This window comes from Marmota monax, unplaced genomic scaffold, assembly GCF_021218885.2.
Source record: "Marmota monax isolate L192 unplaced genomic scaffold, Marmota_monax_Labrador192_F-V1.1 WCK01_AAM20220418_F8-fsc00024, whole genome shotgun sequence".
Lineage (NCBI taxonomy): Eukaryota > Metazoa > Chordata > Mammalia > Rodentia > Sciuridae > Marmota > Marmota monax.
This window is the reverse complement of record NW_026695224.1, coordinates 34,288,307-34,307,909: the sequence shown is the minus strand read 5'-3', so window position 1 is coordinate 34,307,909 and position 19,603 is coordinate 34,288,307. Positions and strand designations below refer to the sequence as shown.

General features: G+C 58.1%; 1 protein-coding gene across 4 annotated transcripts; it reads left to right on the top strand.

Annotated features, from left to right (window-relative positions):
- Positions 1 to 3,312: 3,312 nt before the first annotated feature.
- Positions 3,313 to 18,550, top strand: Mthfsd (methenyltetrahydrofolate synthetase domain containing). 4 transcript variants are annotated; one of them, XM_046435133.2, is made up of 8 exons: positions 3,313 to 3,401; positions 5,301 to 5,404; positions 6,579 to 6,692; positions 9,479 to 9,592; positions 11,286 to 11,376; positions 13,794 to 13,906; positions 14,132 to 14,257; positions 16,804 to 18,550. In XM_046435133.2, exons 1-8 carry the CDS (start codon positions 3,386 to 3,388, stop codon positions 17,290 to 17,292), a joined length of 1,167 nt encoding a protein of 388 aa, XP_046291089.1. In that variant the 5' UTR covers positions 3,313 to 3,385; the 3' UTR covers positions 17,293 to 18,550. The 4 variants fall into 4 exon arrangements, with proteins under 4 accessions (XP_046291089.1, XP_046291088.1, XP_046291087.1 ...); XM_046435132.2 differs by lacking the exon at positions 6,579 to 6,692 and adding an exon at positions 6,722 to 6,835 and having other exon boundaries at positions 3,316 to 3,401; XM_046435131.2 differs by lacking the exon at positions 3,313 to 3,401 and adding an exon at positions 3,467 to 3,602.
- Positions 18,551 to 19,603: the final 1,053 nt, after the last annotated feature.

Below are 19,603 nucleotides of genomic sequence, written 5' to 3'. Positions count from 1 at the left end.
AGAGAAGATGGGAGGGGATGGAGGGGGGATAGTAGAGGATAGGAAAGGTAGCAGAATACAACAGTTACTAATAGGGCATTATGTAAAAATGTGGATGTGTAACCGATGTGATTCTGCAATCTGTATTTGGGGTAAAATTGGGAGTTCATAATCAACTTGAATCTAATGTATGAAATATGATATGTCAAGAGCTTTATAATGTTTTGAACAACCAATAAAAAAAAAAAGAAATCACCTTTCATGGGAGACTTCAGAGGACTGAATAAAGGGGAAGCATAGAGCACCCCCCCCCCCGGAATCAGGCCATCCCGGGCACCATGGATCCTCTTCCCCCTTAGGAGTCAGTGAGAGGTGAGGACGCCCCTGCCCCAGCCTCAGCCTCTGCTTGCAAGTGCCCCACAGGGGGCTTCCTCCTCTGCCCAGCCTGGGCCCCACAGGGCCTTTGCACTCCTCAAGACCTTTGCCTGACCCCCACTCTCAGTCTGGCTCCCAGCCACTTCCTCCCCTGGCTTCCTTCCTTCCGCTCACCGCATCCCGTTTCATCTCCCAGCTGCACTGACCACCCTGTGCCTGCCGTCTGCCCGGCCTCCATACCAGAATGGAGGCACCAGGAAGGCAGTCAGGGTCCAGGGCCTCCCTGTGCTGGGTTGAATCCTGCTGGGGGGGGGGGGCGGCGGGGCAGACTCCATGCTCCAAGTGATAAATTGAATAAATGGATGTCACTTCAGAGACACCTCCCATTTCCCCTGCCATAACCACAGGACGTTTCGCCCATGCGGGGTTCAAGCCCAGAATTCAGTGCCAACATGTGCTGGTGTAGTCTAGGCAGATACTGCGTAAGGGATGGAGGAGATGGCCACAGCACCGGCTCCCCGGCTGTGGCAGGTATGCGGTCACCAGGGGATGGGGCTTCATCTTAGCCACTGGAGCCCTCTGCAGGTTCCCAGGGCCAGGCTAGAATTTCAACAGGTGCCTCCAATGTACCCTCCACAGTGCTGCCTCCCTTCTGTCCCAGGGCCGGGCACAGGGATGCTTCGCTGCTCCCTGCTCCCAGGGCTGCCGTGGGAGAAAGCGAGCTAGGACAGATGGGAGGGAGAAGGCGGTGTGCGTCCCTGGGGAAGCTGGCAAGCAAGCCGGGCCTGGAAACTAGAGAAAGAAAAACTCTAAACTGGAACGTTCTTTGCTTTGGGTTGCCAGATTGAGCAGATAAAGATGTTCAAAGACTACCTGGGACATATTTACATACACCCACATATATATAATAAGCATACGTGGTATTCAGCATATTTGTATATATGTTCATTGTTTATTTGAAATTTGAATTTAACTATTAGAAACCTGTATTGATCTGGCAATTGGGAGACAATGTCCCTCAAACACCTCTTACTGGCTCTTCAACAGTGTTGTATCTGCTAAGCATTTTCTGCGGCTTCAAACACCTCCCCAGCATGACAGTCCCCATGGGGAGCCCGACAGGAGAAGGCCTCGATTCCCAGTGCTACCGCTGTCAGCACAGGAGACCAGCAATTGAGGGGTGAGAAGATGCCAGCCCTGGGCCTGGCTGAAAGCCCAGAAGCACCTTCGTCAGAAGGACACCTTGTTACTGGCTGGACTCCACCATAACTGCTGCTTCTAGCAGTTACAATGCGTCTCAAAAATAGGCTCCAACCACTGTTCTGTTCTGGCCCTCAGAGTTGCAATCCACTGGCTTCCTGCCGTGTATTTAAAGATGGTCATGAGTTTACTTTGACTAAATTGACTGGTTCCCACATGCAAAGGGGATGTTTTAAAACTCAGCCTCGGTGCTCCCGGGGTCCACGTGGGATGGCTGGGATGGCCGTCACACACGCCGGGCGTTCTAAGTCACGTTCGGTTCCCTGAGAAAGTCAGAGCAGCCACCAACCCTCTCTCCACCCCTCAACGGAGGGTTTTTACTTGTTTGCTGGCTTTCTGCAGGGGCTTTGTGCCCCTGCAGAGTACCTCCTGCCTTCCTAGCGTAAGGTGACCGCACAGTGGCAGCACTGGAAGATGCCCCACCTGGGCGGAGGTGTTTCCCCAGGCCCTTCCCTCCCCTTTGGCTAGTCACCAGGACACCTGGGGGGGGGGAATTTTTTATAGCCTTTTAGTTTGTTCCAGCAGTTTTAGGTCCACAGCAAAATCGAGCAGAAGGTGGAGATTCCCCCCGCGTCCCTGGTATGGATAGCATACCCGTGGGTGCTTTTGTTACAACCAGCGAACTCACAGTGGCCCATCGTCACCTTGGTCCACAGTTTAAGAAAGTTCATTCTTGGTGTAGTGGGATTTTTTCCACCTGCAAAAAATGGGGGTGGAGTGGGAAACAGCATTTCTGAGATGGAAAGCACACGAGCAAAGCCCGAAAGGGAGGCAGGCAGAGCAGGACTGGAGCCACGGGAGGCAGGTGCTGGGATGAGGTGAGCAGGGCCACCTCTGCCCGGTGACGAAGCTCACGCTGAGCCCGTGCAGGGAGCGGAAGCCAGACTCAAAGCCAGAAAACAGGCAGGTGGGGTCCAGGTAGGCGGAAGGCAGGATAGAAAAGCAGGAGACTGGGAGGCAGGAGTGCTACTGTTGTGAGGTGACCATCTTTGGCTGGGTGGTGGCAGCAAGAACAGGAGATGTCATGGGGACACCTTAGGCATCCTTGCCAAGTCACCCCCTCCCTGAAGTGCCAGGTTGCTGGCTGCTCACTGGGGTCCTGGACAGGAGAATCCTCACAAAGAGCAGCCAGTGGAAAGGAGAGCTGGGGGGTCTCAGGAAGCCACAAGCTCTGGAGCTCAGAGTGCCTGAGGGGAGGGGCTGGGCTGTCATGGGGCCTTGTCTTTTGTCACCCACCAGCTAGCTGTGGAGCTCCATGAGGACGCTGCTTGCCGTGCTCCCCCAGGACCAAGCAGCCACCCTTCCTCTTGCCCACTAAAGTGAAGGAACCAGTTCCACATGTTTCACAAAAGAGGGGGCTGAAGCTCAGAGGGTGGCCTGGACACTCAGGGTCACCCAGCTCAGGGGCGATGGCCAGGCTCCACACAGCTGGCCACTGTGGCTATTCATTACCTTCTGGCCGGGTTCTAAAGGCTCAAGACTATCAGGAAGGGCCTGTGACAGCTAAGTTCTAAGTGAGCCTCCACGTGGCCATTTACAGCAGCTTCATCCACAACGGCCCACCGGGGGGTAACAGGGCTCCTCCCAGGGGAGGGGGTCACTGTGGCCACGCGGCGGTGGAACTGGCCCTACACATAGGCGAGCCGAGGGCCACCAAGAGCCCGCGCAGCTCCAGCGCACGACGCTAAGTGCGAGCAGCCCGTGGGGAGGCGACCGCGGTGACAGGCGGAGGCGCCGCGGTGACGTCACGTCGCGCAGAAGCTGCGTCGCCATGGAGCCCGGGGCGGGTGAGGGGCGCTCGGGGAGACTGGGGGCCAGCGGGACGGCGGCGGGGACCGCTCGGCCGCGCGTCCCACGAGGACCTGGCGAGATGACGGGGACGCGAGGCGGCGGCGGGGCGGTCGGAGACCCCTCGGCCCGAGTCGCCCGCGGAGCCGCTGGCCAGGAGGACGCCCTCCGCGGGCAGCCGGGGCAGAGTGCAGGGGCCGGTGCGCGCGCGTCCTGCTCGCGGGGCGCCGCGTGGGTCCCCAGGCCGCGCGCGGCGCGCCCCCGCCGGGCTCCTGTCGCCTGCGGAGTGCGCCGTGGGCGGCGGGGGGACTGTGGCGCGCGGCGGTGGCGGTGGCGGTGGCGGTGGCGCCCTTCGGGGAGGATGCCGCGACCAGGACCCAGCGGGGGCGGTTGAGACCCAGGCTGGCCGGCCAGGACCCAGGCTGACCTGGGGAGCAAACAGGCGCGCGCAGAGCAGGGTTCAGGCACTGCGCACCCCGTGTGCTGCCCTTACCACCCTCCCGCTTCCCGCGGGTTCATAGGGCGAGGCCTGCCCCTTTATTTCTCATTTCCCCTCCCCCTGCCAGTTAGCCTTTTGCTTGGTGTCACTTATGTGTCTGCGTCATTGTCTCTCCAGGGCAGGGGCCCGATTTTGACATTTCTTGTGTCCCATAGAGCGTCCGTCTCAGGTTGGGGAGATTCTAGGTCTTTGCCTGTGATAACCAAGTAATAACCATGCCCATGTAATTGTCTGTGAAAGGCAAACAGGGGGGGTTCCTCTGGGTTCCTGAGGGGGGGCATCTGTCTGGGGCTGAGCACTCAGGATGGCTTCCTGGCAGAGGTGACACCTAAGGAGACTTAAGGGAGAGAGACATGGGCGGGCGTGTCATGGCCAGCAACCGTGTTCAGCCACCTTTGGGGTTGAAGTGAGGCTGGGTGGGCATGAGGCTGAGTGGTCAGAAGGGCCTTCGCCTACAGCAGCTCCCGCAGCACACCTGGATGGAGGCTCCGCAGAGGAGGGGAGCATTCAGCCTGCTCCGAGGCACAGCTGCTGCTGGAGCTGGGCCTGGGGGAGTAAGAGCTTGGGGGACAGAGCACAGAACTTCCCAGCAGCAGCTGGCGTGTGCAAAGATTCCAGCCACGAGGAACAAGCCAAGTGCTGGGCTCTGCCAGCAAGGCTCAGTTGGGTCTTCGGAGTGTGCCACGTAGGCTGACAGTGACCAGGCCCCAGCCCTCTCTCTAGAGATGCGTGCCCCCTGAGCTCACTGGAGTCTGCACGGAGCTCCTTGAGCACTTGAGGTGCAGCCAGAGAGGAAGCTCCAGCACTGTTGGAATGGGCTCCAGGAGGCTCCAGGGCCTGGCTGTGAGGACACTCGTGTGCACACTGTGCCCAGGAGCTTCAGTCTGGGCCTCATGCTTAGAGTCCGCACGCACAGTTTTGGATGGTGATGTAAATAGGGAGGTCACAGAAGGTCGAAAAGCAGATCCCCCCTCAGTGGCGTCTGCCTGGGTCAATGTCGGCCTCTCCCTGAGGTGGGTGCTTTGGACAAAAAAGCACGCGTGTTTCCCACACACCTATTCAGACTAATCTCCAAGGACATTTTTTAAGTTAAAAACAATGACAGCTCTATGTATCATTTGTCACCATTGACAGAAAGACAGTGGAGGCTTTGGTAGCAGCACCTCCCTGTGTGCAGGCCGAGCTAGCAGGAGGGGTTCACAGGAAGAAGTGTCATGCTGATGGCCCCGTGGGGCGGGACTGGTACCTGAATCTTGTCTGGTGTGGTCATGAGCTCCATATAGCGTCCTTCTCGGGGTTGGGGAGGTGTCAGGGTGGCCAGGTGCAACTCGACCTGGGGCCATGTGTGCCGTGGAGTCCTTTTATTTCATCAACGAGTCACAGGTCTTTGTTGCCGTAGGTGGCTCCAAACAGGACATTCGTGAACGAATTTGGGACTACATGGAGTCAGAAAATGTAGCTGACTTTCCCCGGCCTGTTCATCACAGGATCCCCAACTTTAAGGTACGGAGGCATTTCTGCAGTGTGGAAGGACAGGCTGCTTCTGCGTGCTAACACCAGCCCTGCAGCTCCCTCTGCCTCCTGGTGGATCTGAACTTGGGCACTGTGAGCAGACGGGTGACACCAGACTGGCTGGCCGCCACTCTTGTGTGTAGAGACCCTGCTGCTCACGTTACCACCTTTGTGTGCTGCGGGGTCTGGCTGTGGCTTTCTGGTGGTGGCTCCCAGGACGGTGGCTGTGGAAGCCTTTATCCCAGCTGGCGGCTCTAGCCCTGTGTTGTGAACACCCCAGAGCAAGGTCCAGGCACAGTGCCCTGGGCAAACAGATGCCTCAGATGCCGCTGTGAAAACAGGAACCCGAGGTGTCTGCTCATAACAGAGTGCACAGAAGACAGGGCTCGGGGAGGAGCCTTTGCTGTGTGTTTTCCAAAAAAAACCCCAAGGCAGTGCTTTCTGAAAAGGTACCGGTGGCCCTGTCAGGCCTGGAGGGGCCAGCATCCCTGGCCAGCACCCTCCACTGGGCTGCTGTCCCGCGCTGGGCAGCTAGCCCACCCTGGTCCTTGGTTGAGCTGGCTCCACGCTGCCCTGTCTCCCTGAGAAACTCTCCTCTGTGTGGTTCTTGACACGGAGCCTCGTTTCAGTGCTTGGTAGTGCAGGAGAAGCAGCTCGAAGTGGCGGGGAGGGGGCAGAATCATTCAGAGATCTTTCAAGTGGATCACCTGGGAGGGGGGCTTCCGCTTCCACCATTCCATGATTCAGGTGGAGGTGACCCCTGAATCTGTGAGAACCCGTCAAACTCTCCACTTGGGGAATGTGTGTTTTATTTCAGTGAAGACCAAGTTCCTAGTTTAGTCCACTGACCCTGCCCTCTTTCCCAGATGTTCCCCCCGTGATCCTTAGCGTCTGTCTTAAAGTTGGCTCACCCTCCAGGGCACACCTCTAGATCCTGGTGACTCAGAAGTCTGAGGTGGGAAGATTCCGAGTTCAAGGCCAATCCCAGCAATTTAGTGAGATCCTGGGTCAAAAGGTGAAAGCTGCAGCTCGTTGGTGGAGCGCCCCCGGGCTCACCCCACAGCACCAAAAGGAAAAAGGAAGCTGACCCTGCCGTCTAGGTGGGGGCTGACCAAGCCCCTCGGGATCCCTGTCCTCTTGGTAACGCGGGATTGCATTTAAACAGGGCGCCTCTCGTGCCGCGGAGCACTTCCCGCGTTTGCAGGTGTTCAGAACAGCCAGGACCATCAAAGTGAATCCCGACGCTCCCCAGAAGAATGCGCGCTTCCTGGTCCTGGATGTAAGTGCTGCTCTCTGTCCGCCTAATAGGGGTCTCACCGGGCTTGCCAGAACCTCAAAGACCTAGAAGTTTTTGCCAGGACGCAGGAAGTGAAAGTGGACCCTGACAAACCTCTAGAAGGCGTTCGGCTGCTGGCACTGCAGGTAACCTGCTTCCCCAGACGCCACCTGGCCCCGAGGGCCCTCTCTCCAGCGGCTGGCAAGTGACGATGCTTGTGACTCCCAGTGCAGAGGGCTCTCCGAGCGGGTTTCTCCAGCACAGTCCAGAAGCGCCTCACTGGTCAGCCGGTGTCAGCCAGCCCTGGACCGTCCAAGCTCAGAGACAGAGGGTGCCAAATGAGAGCCCTGGGCCTTTGTGGTGCTGTTGCACCTCAGCAGGACAGGCTCACCTGTGGCCATTTCTTTTTGCTGCTTTTGTAATGTTGTCATTGTTTGAAACGTGATAGCTCGTTTTTAAGAAATTTCATGAATGCGTTCCAGGATGCAGAGTGCAGTACTCTTTCTCAAGTGCACGGGCCCCTTGCAAAGGGTTGATTTAAATTAATTTATTATAACCTGACTTAAATGCATAAATATAGAACTTGGTATAAATTTGATACTTATAACTCTTAAGCTGCTATAAAACCCAAATAAGTACGTAAATGAACCCCAGGTGAAGCTGTAGGGCAGTGATGTCCAAGGTCCCTGTTCATTTTAACGTTTGGCTGAAACGAGTTGTTGCTGGTGATTGACCCTGGGGCTCCCGCTGCTGCCGGGTCTCTGGAAGTCTGCCTTGGGCTGCGGCACGTGGGGTGGCTCAGTTCTCCCTTCTCTCCTCAAGTCCAGTGACTCCAGGGCCCTTCCCCGCCAGGTGGTAAAGTGAAGACCAGAGGTGGTTTGGCCAGGAGAAGGAGGGCGATGTGGGGGTGCTGCTCTGGGTTTTTAAATTAGCCCTAGGAGGAGAGGGTCTTGTTGCTTGTGGTTCAGCTGCAGACAGGCCCCCGCCCCGAGGACTTTCCAGAGGCAGAGCTGTGGCCAGCAGTGCTTTCCCACCGTGAGTCCCTCTTGGGAACTGGAAGTCACACCTGCCAAGCCTGAGGGGCAGCCTGGGTGGTGGTGCTGCGAGTCCCCGTTCCCCGCACGCCTTCTCTGTGGCACTCCCTTCAGTTATCCAGCAGATCTCTGGGAGCCGTTTCCCTGCCCATATGACAACGGAGGGCCCCAGACACGGAGGGGGAAGTGTCGAGTCGTGGCAGAGCCAAGTCTGACCCCGGAGCCGGCCCTCCTGTGTGAGGTGCAGGGCGTTCTGTCAGCCTCAGAGCACAGAGGCCAGTGTCTTGGCCTGTGGGGTCAGACTTAGCCCAGTCCAGGAGAGGAGTGCTGCTGGGTGCCATGGTGGACTCCTGAGCTGTCGAGCCTCCGCTGGGCACTGGGAAGTGGTGGCAAAAAAGACACACACACACACACAGTCCCTGGGCCCCACCAGAGTGGCTCAGTCCCCCTTCCTGATCAGGACTCTGGGTAGGAGTGCTTCCTGCAGGCAGCTGGGGACCACTGGCGAGGGCAGCCTCTGCCTCCCCTGGCTGCCCATGAGTGTCGCCTGGGAGCGGTGGGGGCTGCTGGCCTTGCCAGTGCTGGTGCAGGCCCAGGAGCCGGCTGCAGACCTCGGTAACTCTCAGAGCTCATCAGGTGATGCTGCTGCACAGCCGGGGCGGAGACCGAGGAGCTTGGGGCTGTACCGCTCCTGGGAAGGAGGGAACTGTCCAGGACACGTGTGGCGCCCCAGACCTGGACCCTGCCATGCAGAGAAGCAGCCTGCGGCAATGACAGCAGCGTGTGCTGAGTGCCTGCTCGTGGCTGAGAATCTTTCTTTAAGCCACACTGATTTCATAAGTCTTAGTGGTCTTGGGTTGGTCTGCTGAAAAACCAGAATGCACTATTGACATGAGAGCCTTTTACAAATGCTGTTGTCTGCTTCATGGGCTGCCCTCACATAATCTGCAGAGACTGGCCAGTGGTTTCCAAGCTCTCAGGTGTACTAGAAGCATCCAGAAGCCTCTTAAAGCCCAAATAGCTGCCCTGCCCGCCCACATACCCAGAGCATCTGATTCATTTGTAACAGGTGCCAGGAGCTGCTGACCCCTGCTGCTGCCCAGGCCCCCCGAGAACCCCTGTTCTAGGCCACACCGTAAGAGATTGAGAATTAGGTAGAAGAAAGCGGGTGTCACACACGGTCATATAAAATCTTGATCTTGGATGTGGCTTGTTGAACAAGGCAGATAAAAACATTTGATGGAATACCATTGATTTTGCTATGCTGAATCCATTGCAGATTAGCGCATCGTAACTGCATAGTGCAGAGGACAGAGGTACAGGGAAATTGACTGGAATCTTTATGAGAACATATATATTTTTTCTATTTCTTAGTTGTAAATGGACCCGATTCCTTTGTTTTTATTTATTCATTTTTTCATGTGGTGCTGAGACTCAAACCCAGTGCCTCACACATGCTAGGCAATGTGCTTCCACTGAGCCCAGCCCCAGCCCCCCAACAGATCTCCATTTAGATTTTCAAGTGGCAGGTACAGTAGAGAGCAGGTCTGTGGAACGTACACGGCAAGTGGCTGAAGGACAATGACCAGCACACACCATGTAATTGGGCTTGCAAACAAGTGAGTTCCTTGGCACACACCAAAATATGCAAATACTAGTCATTGTCTTCCCTTCCTGACTCGGTGCAAACATGTAAGAAAGTCCCATATAAAAAATTAATTTTGTAATTTATTGATTATCTTTTTTCCTCAAAAGAGCAAAAAAACCTTGCTGGTTCCAACGCCCCGGCTGAGAACAGGATTGTTTAATAGGATCACACCTCCTCCTGGAGCCAACAAAGAGATGTTGAGAAAATGTGCCACCTCCCAGGTGAGTGCTCCAAATGGTCGTGCACCGGGGAAGATCTGAAGACACTGTGAGTTGCCAAATGGACAGAACGTAGAGTAGTCCACGGTTCTGCCGCCAAGGAAGCCAAGTGGATGAACTATGAAGAAATGGATTCCGTTTCTGTAATTCAGTTTCTGTTTTGCACCAAGTTGGCGGTTCATAAATTATTGTTTAAAAAGGTGAAGGTGAAGCCAGTTCCCCGGGCTCTGGCGCCCTCTAGCGCTGGCTGAGGTGTCCCTTGGGTATCTTATTTTGGTCTGTTCATCTATCCCTACCAGAACTGCGGAGGTAGGATGGATTTCCAGGATATGCTAATTGGAAATTGCCTCACCAGTTCAGAATAATGACGTACAGTTTTATGCATTAGATTTTCTTGAATGCCTCATCTAGTGAAACCAAAGTGTGTAAACATTATAGTGAAGTACAGCATGATAAAATTCGTTTTGCATTTTATAGTTAAATAAACTTTGGTGGTTTTTTAAAGAATCCTAAAGTAAATACCAGGTAATCAGATTCCTAATCTGAGAATAACAAATGAGGTAATTCAAGATTCTCTTTTTTTTAAGGGATTTGCCCCTTAAGTCTAACGTATAAGATTATTTATTGATATTCCAAAAATAGAATCTGCTGTGGCTTATGAAAATAAACGCAATAAGGTAAATGTAGATACACATACACACATACATGTGGGTAAATAGCAAATAAGATTCAGCCATGGTTCTGGTCAGTGTCCCTGCTTGTGAGCCCTACCATCCCTGGAGCTGGGGGACCTGCCCCTGGCCTCAGGGAAGGGCACGCCGGCTTTCCTGCTGTCCCACAGTGACCTGGGGCTGGGGCTTAGCCCCACACTGAAGGCCTGCCAGGTGCTGTTCCTCGTGGGCATGTGAGGACCAGTCCCTAGACGTCCTGGTGGACAGGTGTGAGCACCGTGACTATGTGGCTTCACCTGCAGGCCTCCATTTATTTTTTTTAAAGAGAGAGAGAGAGAGAGAGAGAGAGAGAGAGAGGGAATTTTTTAATATTTATTTTTTAGTTTTCGGCGGACACAACATCTTTGTTTGTATGTGGTGCTGAGGATCGAACCCGGGCCGCACGCATGCCAGGCGAGTGCGCTACCGCTTGAGCCACATCCCCAGCCCAGGCCTCCATTTCTTAGGAGAAGTGGATGTACTCGGAGTGCGTTTGGGTTGAAGTAGTATTGGGAAGTGAGTGCGCTTTTCGTAAAGATAACGGCTTCCCGCACTGTACCTTGAATGAGTGAGTCGGACAGTGATGTGCTGGACACTCAGCCTCCGTTGTCTCGAGTCGTCCCAGCACTGGTCCGTGAGGCCAGTGTGGTGGCCCTGCCTTGCAGGTGAGAAACCCGAGGCTCAGGGTGCACTGAGATTCCACGGCTGTGCGGGGTCTGGCCAGGGTCTGGCTCAGTCCCTGTGGCTCCCCTGAGCTCCCCACTGTGCTCTTCCGCCTTAGAGGAATCAGTGTCTGCGACTGCCACTAGTTCCCCCGGCACCTTCCTGGGAAAGAGTGGGAATCCCGCCTGCCCTGGTCTGGTGCTCCCGGAACACCCTGCCTTGCCGCGGGTATGCAGCCAGCCAGGAGGTTGGCCAACCTGCTCCTGGGTGGTGATGGGAAGTGAGGAACCACGGCCCACCTGCAGCTCAGCTGTCCTTCACAGGGGGTGAGGGACTTCAGTGTGCCCGTCGGCTTGGATTCCAGAGTCCTTGTGGATCTAGTTGTCGTGGGATCTGTTGCTGTGTCTGAAAAAGGTAAGATTGGAACCAGCAAGTCTGGTGGGCGCTGTTCCGGCAAGGCCGCTGCGGGTGCCGTGTGCCAGCCTTGATGGGTGCCCTGCTTCCTGGGTGGGCACCTCTTCTGAGCCACCTCATTTGTCATTCTTGGGGAAGAATTGACCCGCTCCTCCCTCGTGGTCCCAGACGGGCTTTACAGAACTGTCTCGGGCAGCTCCCTTCTGGTGCGCTCAGGTTCTCAGGTCAGCAGACGTGGGCTGAGCTCATTTGCGTAGCTGGGTAGCCAGCCTGGGGCACCGGTTCCCAGCCTCATGTGCCCCAGGGGCCTGCAGCCTCCCAAGCAGCTCCAGGTGTCCTGTGGCCAGTGTGGCCGGTGACACAGACTGCTGCTGTCCACATGACGGGGCAGGTCCACACGCCCTCGCAGTCTCCACCCGTGCTGTGCCCTCTTTCCCAGCCCCCAGCTGAGCTGGCACAGGGTGCACCGGGCCCGCCTTGCTGAGCTGTCAGGCTGAGCTCACCTGCACACGCGACTTCCCGTGCGCCTGCCGTGTCAGGCAGCCCTGTGTGCTGGAGGTCTCCGCCGTGGCCCTCTGTGAGTGGCATGCAGACGTGGGGGTGGAAACATGTTGGTGCCAACAGGAGTGGGGGTGGGGAGGGGCCCTCCAGCGCTGCGTGGGACACCAACTCCCCAGGGGCCTCGGGGCTGGCCCTTGCTCTCCAGTGCTGTGGAGGCAGGAGGGGCAGGAGAGGCTCCCAAGGGAAGGGGCGGTGGGTGCAGGGATGTGGCCCTTTGGCAAGGAGGGCTGGCTCATCCAAGGCCTTGAGGCCAGGTGAGGGACTTGGGCCAGGGTCAGCGGCGCTCTCTGTAGAAGGCGGTCAGGAGCCTCCTGTTCAGACGTGTGAAGGAGAGAAGGCGATTCTCAGCTGCCCCCACTCAGCCTCCAGTTTAAAGAGTGAACTAGCCATGCGCAGGTGTGGGGCACTGAACAGCCCAGAAAGCCCCACCTGGAACGCTCCCTGTCCCCTCCAGGGCCACTAGCAGTGTCCCCAGTGCAGGCACACATGTGCACCAGCATTGTGTACCGCACCTGGAATGTTCCCCGGCCCCTCTAGGGCCACTGGCAGCGTTGCCATCAGCGTGTGTGCAGCGTTGTGACCTCAGGTTGAACTCTGCACACGTCCTCCTCCCACTCTCACAGAGGGTGACAGTGTGCCACCAAGGCCGATGTGTTACCAGGGCCCTTGCCTCAGAGCCGCTGCAGAGCCCCTTATGTCACGGCCGCTGTAGTCCCACCAGGTGGGGCTGGGGACAGAGTGGAGCATGGGCCTGTCTGGAGGCACAGGTGTGCCTCGGGGCAGTCTGTGGGCAGTGCCCAAGAGGGGCATTGCAGGACTCAGCTGGTGGGTGTTGCAGAAGCCCCCTGGAGGTCGCTCACGGGCCCCAGTGCCTCCTTGACAGTCCGGCACTTGCAGCCCCTCAGCCTCTGGTCTGCTGTGATTTCATGGTTAAAACAGTGACCTGAGCACTCCTCTCCTGTTTCCATGTCACCTGCCTTCTTTTTTTTTTGGAACTGAGATTTAACCCAGGGAAACAACCACATCCCCAGCTCTGTTTTTTTTGTCTTGAGACTAAAAACAGTTGCTTAGGGCCTTGCTAAATTGCTGAGGCTGGCTTTGAACTTGCATCCTCCTGCCTCAGCCTCCTGATGGCTGAGATCACACTCAGCTTCTTGTTCTGTGAACTCTCTGGTCTTTGCTGCTTTCCCCTTGAGTCCTCTCGTTTCTGTGCGTGGCTGAAGGTTCTGATTGTAAGCAGCAGGTCTGACCTTGGGGAAGTAGCAGCAGTGACGTGTCCTCCCAGGGCGCGGGGACGATGCTGGCCAAGGCCCAGGCCTCGGAACTCTTGGAGCTTCTGACCAGTGGGAAGTGCAGGTCCACACTGGGGCCCAAGGCCATTAACCTTCACTGTCCCCTGGCTGGTTGGCGGGGCCAAAGGGCTGTGAAGCCTAAGCCACACCCTCGCCTCTCCTTGGCTCCTTTGTGCCACCATTTGCACTGGCCCTGCCCAGGCTGCGTCTCCTGTGTCCCAGGAGGCACGTCCCCTTCAGCTGCGCCCACCTGGCACCTTTCATCTCTCCTCTGGGTACATGGGTCAGAATGTCTTGCTGCCTGCTCTCAGTCTCTGAGAACGTTCTCGTTTCCAGTGTGAGGCTCCCCGACGGGGCTCTGCAGGCCTCCGCTGTTCCCTTTCCAGGCTTTAACAGGCCCTTTGTCCACGGTGCGTTTTCACAGGGCTGCTTGTGCGTCGCTCTGGAGGTGGCTGTGGAGGCTGGCGCACTGGGCTCAAGCTTCTCCCGCCGCAGTGCCCTGAAGGAACCTGCCCCTCCGTGGCACCCAGGCCCATGCAGGTGCTAACGCCTGCTCTCTTTTAGGCTGGAGGATTGGGAAGGGAGAAGGTTACGCTGACCTTGAATACGCCATGATGGTGTCGATGGGAGCCGTCCACGAGGGGACGCCAGTGGTCACCATCGTCCATGACTGCCAGGTGCTTCCTTCCGGCTGGTCTCGAGGGCTGCTCACTGCCAGCTGCCCTGAGCAGGCGGGTGGGGGGTGTGAGAGTGGTGGGGTGGGGCCGCAGGTGGTGCAGAGGCTGACCTCACCCCAGGTGGGCAGGGCGCTTTTTCAGCCAGCCTCGCATTTCCTGCCAAGGGACATGAGCACGGCTGCGCCGTCTTGCCCGTCAGCTCCTTTCCCCATTGCTGTTGACCAGGTGGTGGACATCCCTGAGGCGCTCCTCGAGGACCATGACCTCACTGTGGACTACATCCTCACTCCAACCAGGGTCATCTCCACGGGCTGCAAGCGCCCAAAGCCGGCAGGAATCACGTGGTCCAAGGTGGGTCCTGGCGGCAGCTCGGGGGAGCAGGAGCTCCTGTGGCCATCCACTGTGGGTGCTCTGGTGTGGGGTTCATCACAGTCACTGTGCAGTTTTCGAACACTTGAGCTCCTGTGTCCCATCTCCAGGCTGGGCTAAGACTCTGCTTCCAAACTCGGGTTACGAGAGGCATCCAGGTTCAAGGTCTAGCACTGTAGCGGGCACCGGTGACTAGAGGCGGCTCCCACCAGTTGCTTTTCCCTGTCTGAGCTGTCTCCTCCCGTCCCAGCTACAGCACAGCCGGTCCCTCCCCCCCCCCAAGTCCCACCTGCCCTGCAGACAGGACCTGGATCTGTCCTCCAGGACCTGGGTCTCAGGCAGAGGCGCTGGCGTGGAAGGCAGGGCCAGGCTCCCTGAGGTGTCACCTCTGTGACTTCCACGCAGCCCAGGTCACCTCGGCAGCTCCCGAGGCTGAGTCTGGTGGCAGCCAGCACTCCTCCTGCTCCTGGGAGGAAACGCTCGTGGGAGGCAGCCAGCAAGCACCACTGCCTGGTCCACCCAGCCTAGTCACCCAGCAAGGGAGGGTCCTGTCCCCAGGCCTGGAGAGAACATCTGCCTCCAAGGGCAAACCACACGGGATGCTGGCACTGGCTTCGGCCTGGTGGCCTTGCCCGGCAGCTGGGTCTCCTGCTTGGTGGTGTGGCTTCTTCAGAGTGGATGGGAACAGTGTGCCCGACCTGGAACGGGGTGGGCAGGCCCTCCAAGGACACCAGGAGTGCCCGGGAGAGGTGCTCACACCTTCCTGATAGTCAGCATGTCCCTTGAGTCTTCCTGAAGAGCTTGAACTCACCTTGGGATCCGGGCCCATGCTTCCTTGGAAGTGGAGGCCATGCCCATAGGTGGCAGTGAGGCCACACTCCTTGGAACCAGGAGCAAGAGCCTGGGAAGGTTGCTGCGAGGCCACCTTGTGGTCATCAGGAGGATTGATCAGCTGCAGCCACGCTAGCAAGATTCTGGGGGCCTCTCTAGGAAGTGGGGAGTCTCCATGGTGACATTCTACAGGTCTTAAGAGAAATGCGAAGGGAGCCACAAGAGCGCTCACACGTGGACACGTCCCACGTCCTGGGGACTGCTTGGGATCAGGGAGAGGCGGTGGGCCACGATCCAGGTGTGCCCCAGCTTGTCTGCGTCTTGGTTCATTCATGTCAGCCGCAGGCGACTAGAAGAAGCACGTCACCCGAAGCAGCCAGTCCTCGTCATTCAGAAGCCAGTCAGAGGGTGCCTGCCAGGGAGGCAGGACAGGGCTCGGGCACAGAGGGTTGTGACCCAAGGAAGGCCTTCCACCAAAAGGGGAAGATGGTTTTGCACCTGGTGCTGGAGACGGTGGGGAAATGGAGGAGGACGGCGACTCGGGGAGGAGGCCCTGGACTCTCTAAGCCATTTGGGCTTAAGCCCTGCCCTCACATGTTGGTTCTGCCTGGGGCCCGGCTCCTCTTGGAGTTTGGACGACCCTGGAACTGATGCTCAGAACCGGGGAGTGGCTCTTGGGAGAGCCAGGCCCTGGCGGGGAAGGTCCGTCGTGAGGTCCTGGGCTCTGAGCGCGGTGGGATGGCGGTGCTACTGCAGCCCTTTGGTTTGTGGCACAATATGACCAAGTAGCGTTGGTGCGGACCTGCAGCCGACGTTCATGCTGCTGTGGGAGCGCGGTACCTGCTGGTCCACCAGCAGAAGCACCTTGCGGAGGGGACTTGTCGAGGCCTGGCTGGCACTGTGGCCCCTGGCCTGCCTACTGCTCACTCCCCAGTAGCACCTCATACAGCTGTCCCCTGACAGCCACCGGGCTTCACAGTGGAGCTGCGTCCAGCCAGTTCAGTCCGTTCAGTTGGGACCGGCTGTGCTAACAGGCCCAGCGGCCAGGCCTGCTCCCAGCCACCTCTTCCACGGCCTGTGGGGCAGCTCAGGGGCCTCCCTGGTGGATGGTACTGATCTACACGGAGCCCTCACACAGACGCCCCAGAGGCGACTGGACTTCATGTGACTTCATTTCACAGCCTGGTGACCCACGGCTGGTGGCTGGCAGCAGAGGTGGTATCCAGTCTCTGCGTTTTCTGGCCCCTTGATGTGTTCCTTCAGTAGCGAGAGGACCCCTGTGGCCCTTGCAGGACCTTGTCCCACCCACAGCTCACTGGGGCAGAAACCCACTGTTCTGGGGCTAGTCAAGGGCAGTGCCAGTGACCAGTGACCCTAATGCCCGTGACCCTCGGTGCCTCTCTGGAAAGAGCCCAGGCTTCCTTTTTGGCCTCCTGAGCTGGTTTCTGCAGCCACCATGGTACGTGGGGGACAGTCCAGAGCAGCGTCACCGGTGCAGAGCTCCCCGGGGCTGAAGGTGGGGACCAGAGCTGCAGGCGGTGTCTGTTAGAAAGAGGGGCTCTCCTCCCCGAGAGCCTCGCAGCACGCACACCCCACCTGTGCAGCAGGCGGGTGGTCAGTTCCTCACGGGAATGTCTGGCAGGTGCCCTACGGTGACCCCGGACCCTAGATTTGCCGGAACTGCTTGACTCTTTCAGATCAGCCCTGAGATGCTTGGGAAAATCCCGGTACTCAGAAGCCTCCGCGACCGAGAGAAGCGGGCGGGGAAGGACGTCGCTCTTCAGGCTGAGCACCAGCCCTTCCTGGGATCCGCCAGCCAGCACCCAGCACTGCCAGGCACGGTCAGGAGGCCCCACGATGCACCCCGGCCAGGGGCAGATTCCCTGGAAGCAGCCTGTGGCCCCCGTGAGGGGGAGGACGCGCCGACTGCCACCGTGTGTGTGGGGAACCTCCCCCACGATGCCCGCGTGAGGGACCTGAAGAGAGCCCTCCGTGAGCTCCGGGTGGCGCCCCTGCAACTCTCCTGGCGGGGGCCACAGCACAGGGCGCTCCTCCACTACCGAGACCTGGCTGCAGCCCAGCAGGCCGTCTCCTGCTTGCAGGGCCTGCACCTGGGTGACAGTGCCCTGACTGTGGCCCTGGCCAGACCGCACAACAAGTCACCTGGGGGCTGCCCAGGCAGCTAGAGCCACCCTGGGGAGGAGTGTGACGTCCTGCCGTGCTGCTGCTGCGGCACTTGAGTCTGTAGCCCAGGGGATGTGGGGGCGCCTCTGAGGCTCCTGTGCTGCCCCAGTGTCCCCGAGAGGGTGTGTGCATGTCCTTAGGCCCCCAGAGGGGGACCTTGCTCACACCTTGAAACAAGAAGCTCTGGGACCTGGGTCCCGGTTTTCCTGCTGCGGTGCCCGTTAAGATGGCAGCTCCCTGTCTTGCCTGCTCCCTGCCTGCACCAGAGCTGAGGCCGCCCCTGGGATGGGAGACGTGGCTGCACAGGTGGCCATCAGAGCTGACGGGCCCAGCCCTGACGCCACCACCTCAGCTCCTGTGCCCAGCTGTGCCCCACACCAGCGCCACCCTCATGCTGCACAGTTAGACCAGTCAGTGAGTCCAGGTGAGCCTGTCCCTGGGGCTCTCTGTCCACGGCCACCAAAGTGATCCCCACCTCACCTGTCAACGCGCAGAGGATCTGAAACTCCCTTAATTCTTAGAAATTAAAATTGTCATAAAATAAAAGACTGATTGATTGGCAGGAGGTCAGTCAGCTGGAAGGTCAGGCTGCAGGCTCTCCCCGAAGCTTCCTTCTGAAGTCGTCTGGGAGGGCACTGCCTGTCCTCTGTGGCCCACAGCCGAGTCCCCCACTAACTATAGAATTTATTTTTTTTAATGCAATAACAACAAAAACAAGTAAGTGCCTGGAACCTGCCTGTCAGGTGGCTCAGGGCTTATTCGAATAAAATGACACTTCCAGAAGGAGTGACAGAGCTGGGTAGACACCTCTGGGTTCTAGATGACAGCTTCTCCCTGGAATGGCCCCTCAAGTGGCAAGCAAGGTCCCAGCAGGGGTCTCAGGGCACCAGGACACTGGCAAGCTGGGGAGTAAATGCTCAGGAGTGACCCCAACAAGCAGAGCTGGGGCTGGGCCAGGCCTCGGCACCCCCACTCTCCTGCAGGGTGCTTGACGGACTGGTGGGTTCAGCTCTGCCATTTGTTGGAAAGGATGGGTGTGTAGGAGTCCCTCTGGGAGCAGCCAACCCAGACGTAAGGGCGACGCAGCTCTGAAAACAGCTGTATAGAGTGCTCAGAAAATACCAAGAAAAGGAAGGTCACCCCTTAATTCAGAACCACTGTGATCCCATGTGTTCTGTTCGAACGTCTGCTCCCACACGCAGGCTTCTTTATTGTTACCCCAGTCGTTCTTGGAACAATGGCAGGAGAGATACCCCTCAAGACCTGTGTCTTTACTTCTAAGTTTCTGGAGTGCTGAAGGCAAATACCTGCCACTCTGTTAGTACACGCAGCGAGTGTCTCCATCACGGAGCCTGGCTGCAGGTTGGCGGAGAGCGTGGGCGCGAGCGCTGTTGGCCAGGCCCAACATGCACCGCTCCCTGCGGGCGGAGGGGCGCTCCTTGTGCCTCCCTGTCCCCCCCGGCCAGCCTGGCTGAGCTGCACTGTTGCTAGGCCAGCTCGCTGTCTGCCTCTGCCCCCTTCTCACCGCTAGGCTGCGTGGGGTGGGGAGCACCTCGCGGGCAGGGCGGGGGACCCGTCAGCGTTGTCTGGGTAGCACTGGCGAAGTGCAGATCCAAATGTGACTCTCAGAAGGAAGCCCCATGTCAGCAGACTTGCAGATCTTACTGGCAGCCCCAAGCATCCTGGCAGGCCCTGGAGAAGTCCTGCCTGTCCTCTGTGGCCCCATCTCCCAGGTCTTTTGGTGCCATTGGCTCCCTAGTTCCCAATTAGTGGCCCCACACACTCCCTGCAAGTGAGACAGGCTGGGACAGTGGCCGTGGCAATACTGCCCAGGAAAGCCCACCACAGGACATGTGTTGGAAGGAGGGTGGGCGGGGTGCCGGACAAGAACATTGAAAGGGGTGGGAGGGTGGAGCACTGTCCTCTGCAGCACAGCTGACCCTGCCCCCGCCCCCAGCACAGTGCTGAGGACCAGGCCCGTGGATCTTACTTGGTGTGTAATGTGAAGTTTTCAGTCTTTGCCAGATAGGTCCCCTTTGCCCCCTTCTGGAGCATTCCCACCTGCCTGCTCCCCAGTCCTGGGAAGTGCCTGTGCACTGGGGACTCTGCTTCCAGAATCCCCACTCTCCCTCTCTGCTTGGCCGAAAGGAGTCGGGAGGTGGCTGAGCTCACCTGCCTTCTCTGGATCCAGGCAACCAGTGTTCCAAATAGAACAGATGTCCCCGCCTGAAGACCACTGATTTGGGGGCAGGGGTGTCCGTGGCCGCCTCTCTTCAAAGTGAATCTTGCACCATATATAAAGGCAGGAAGGAA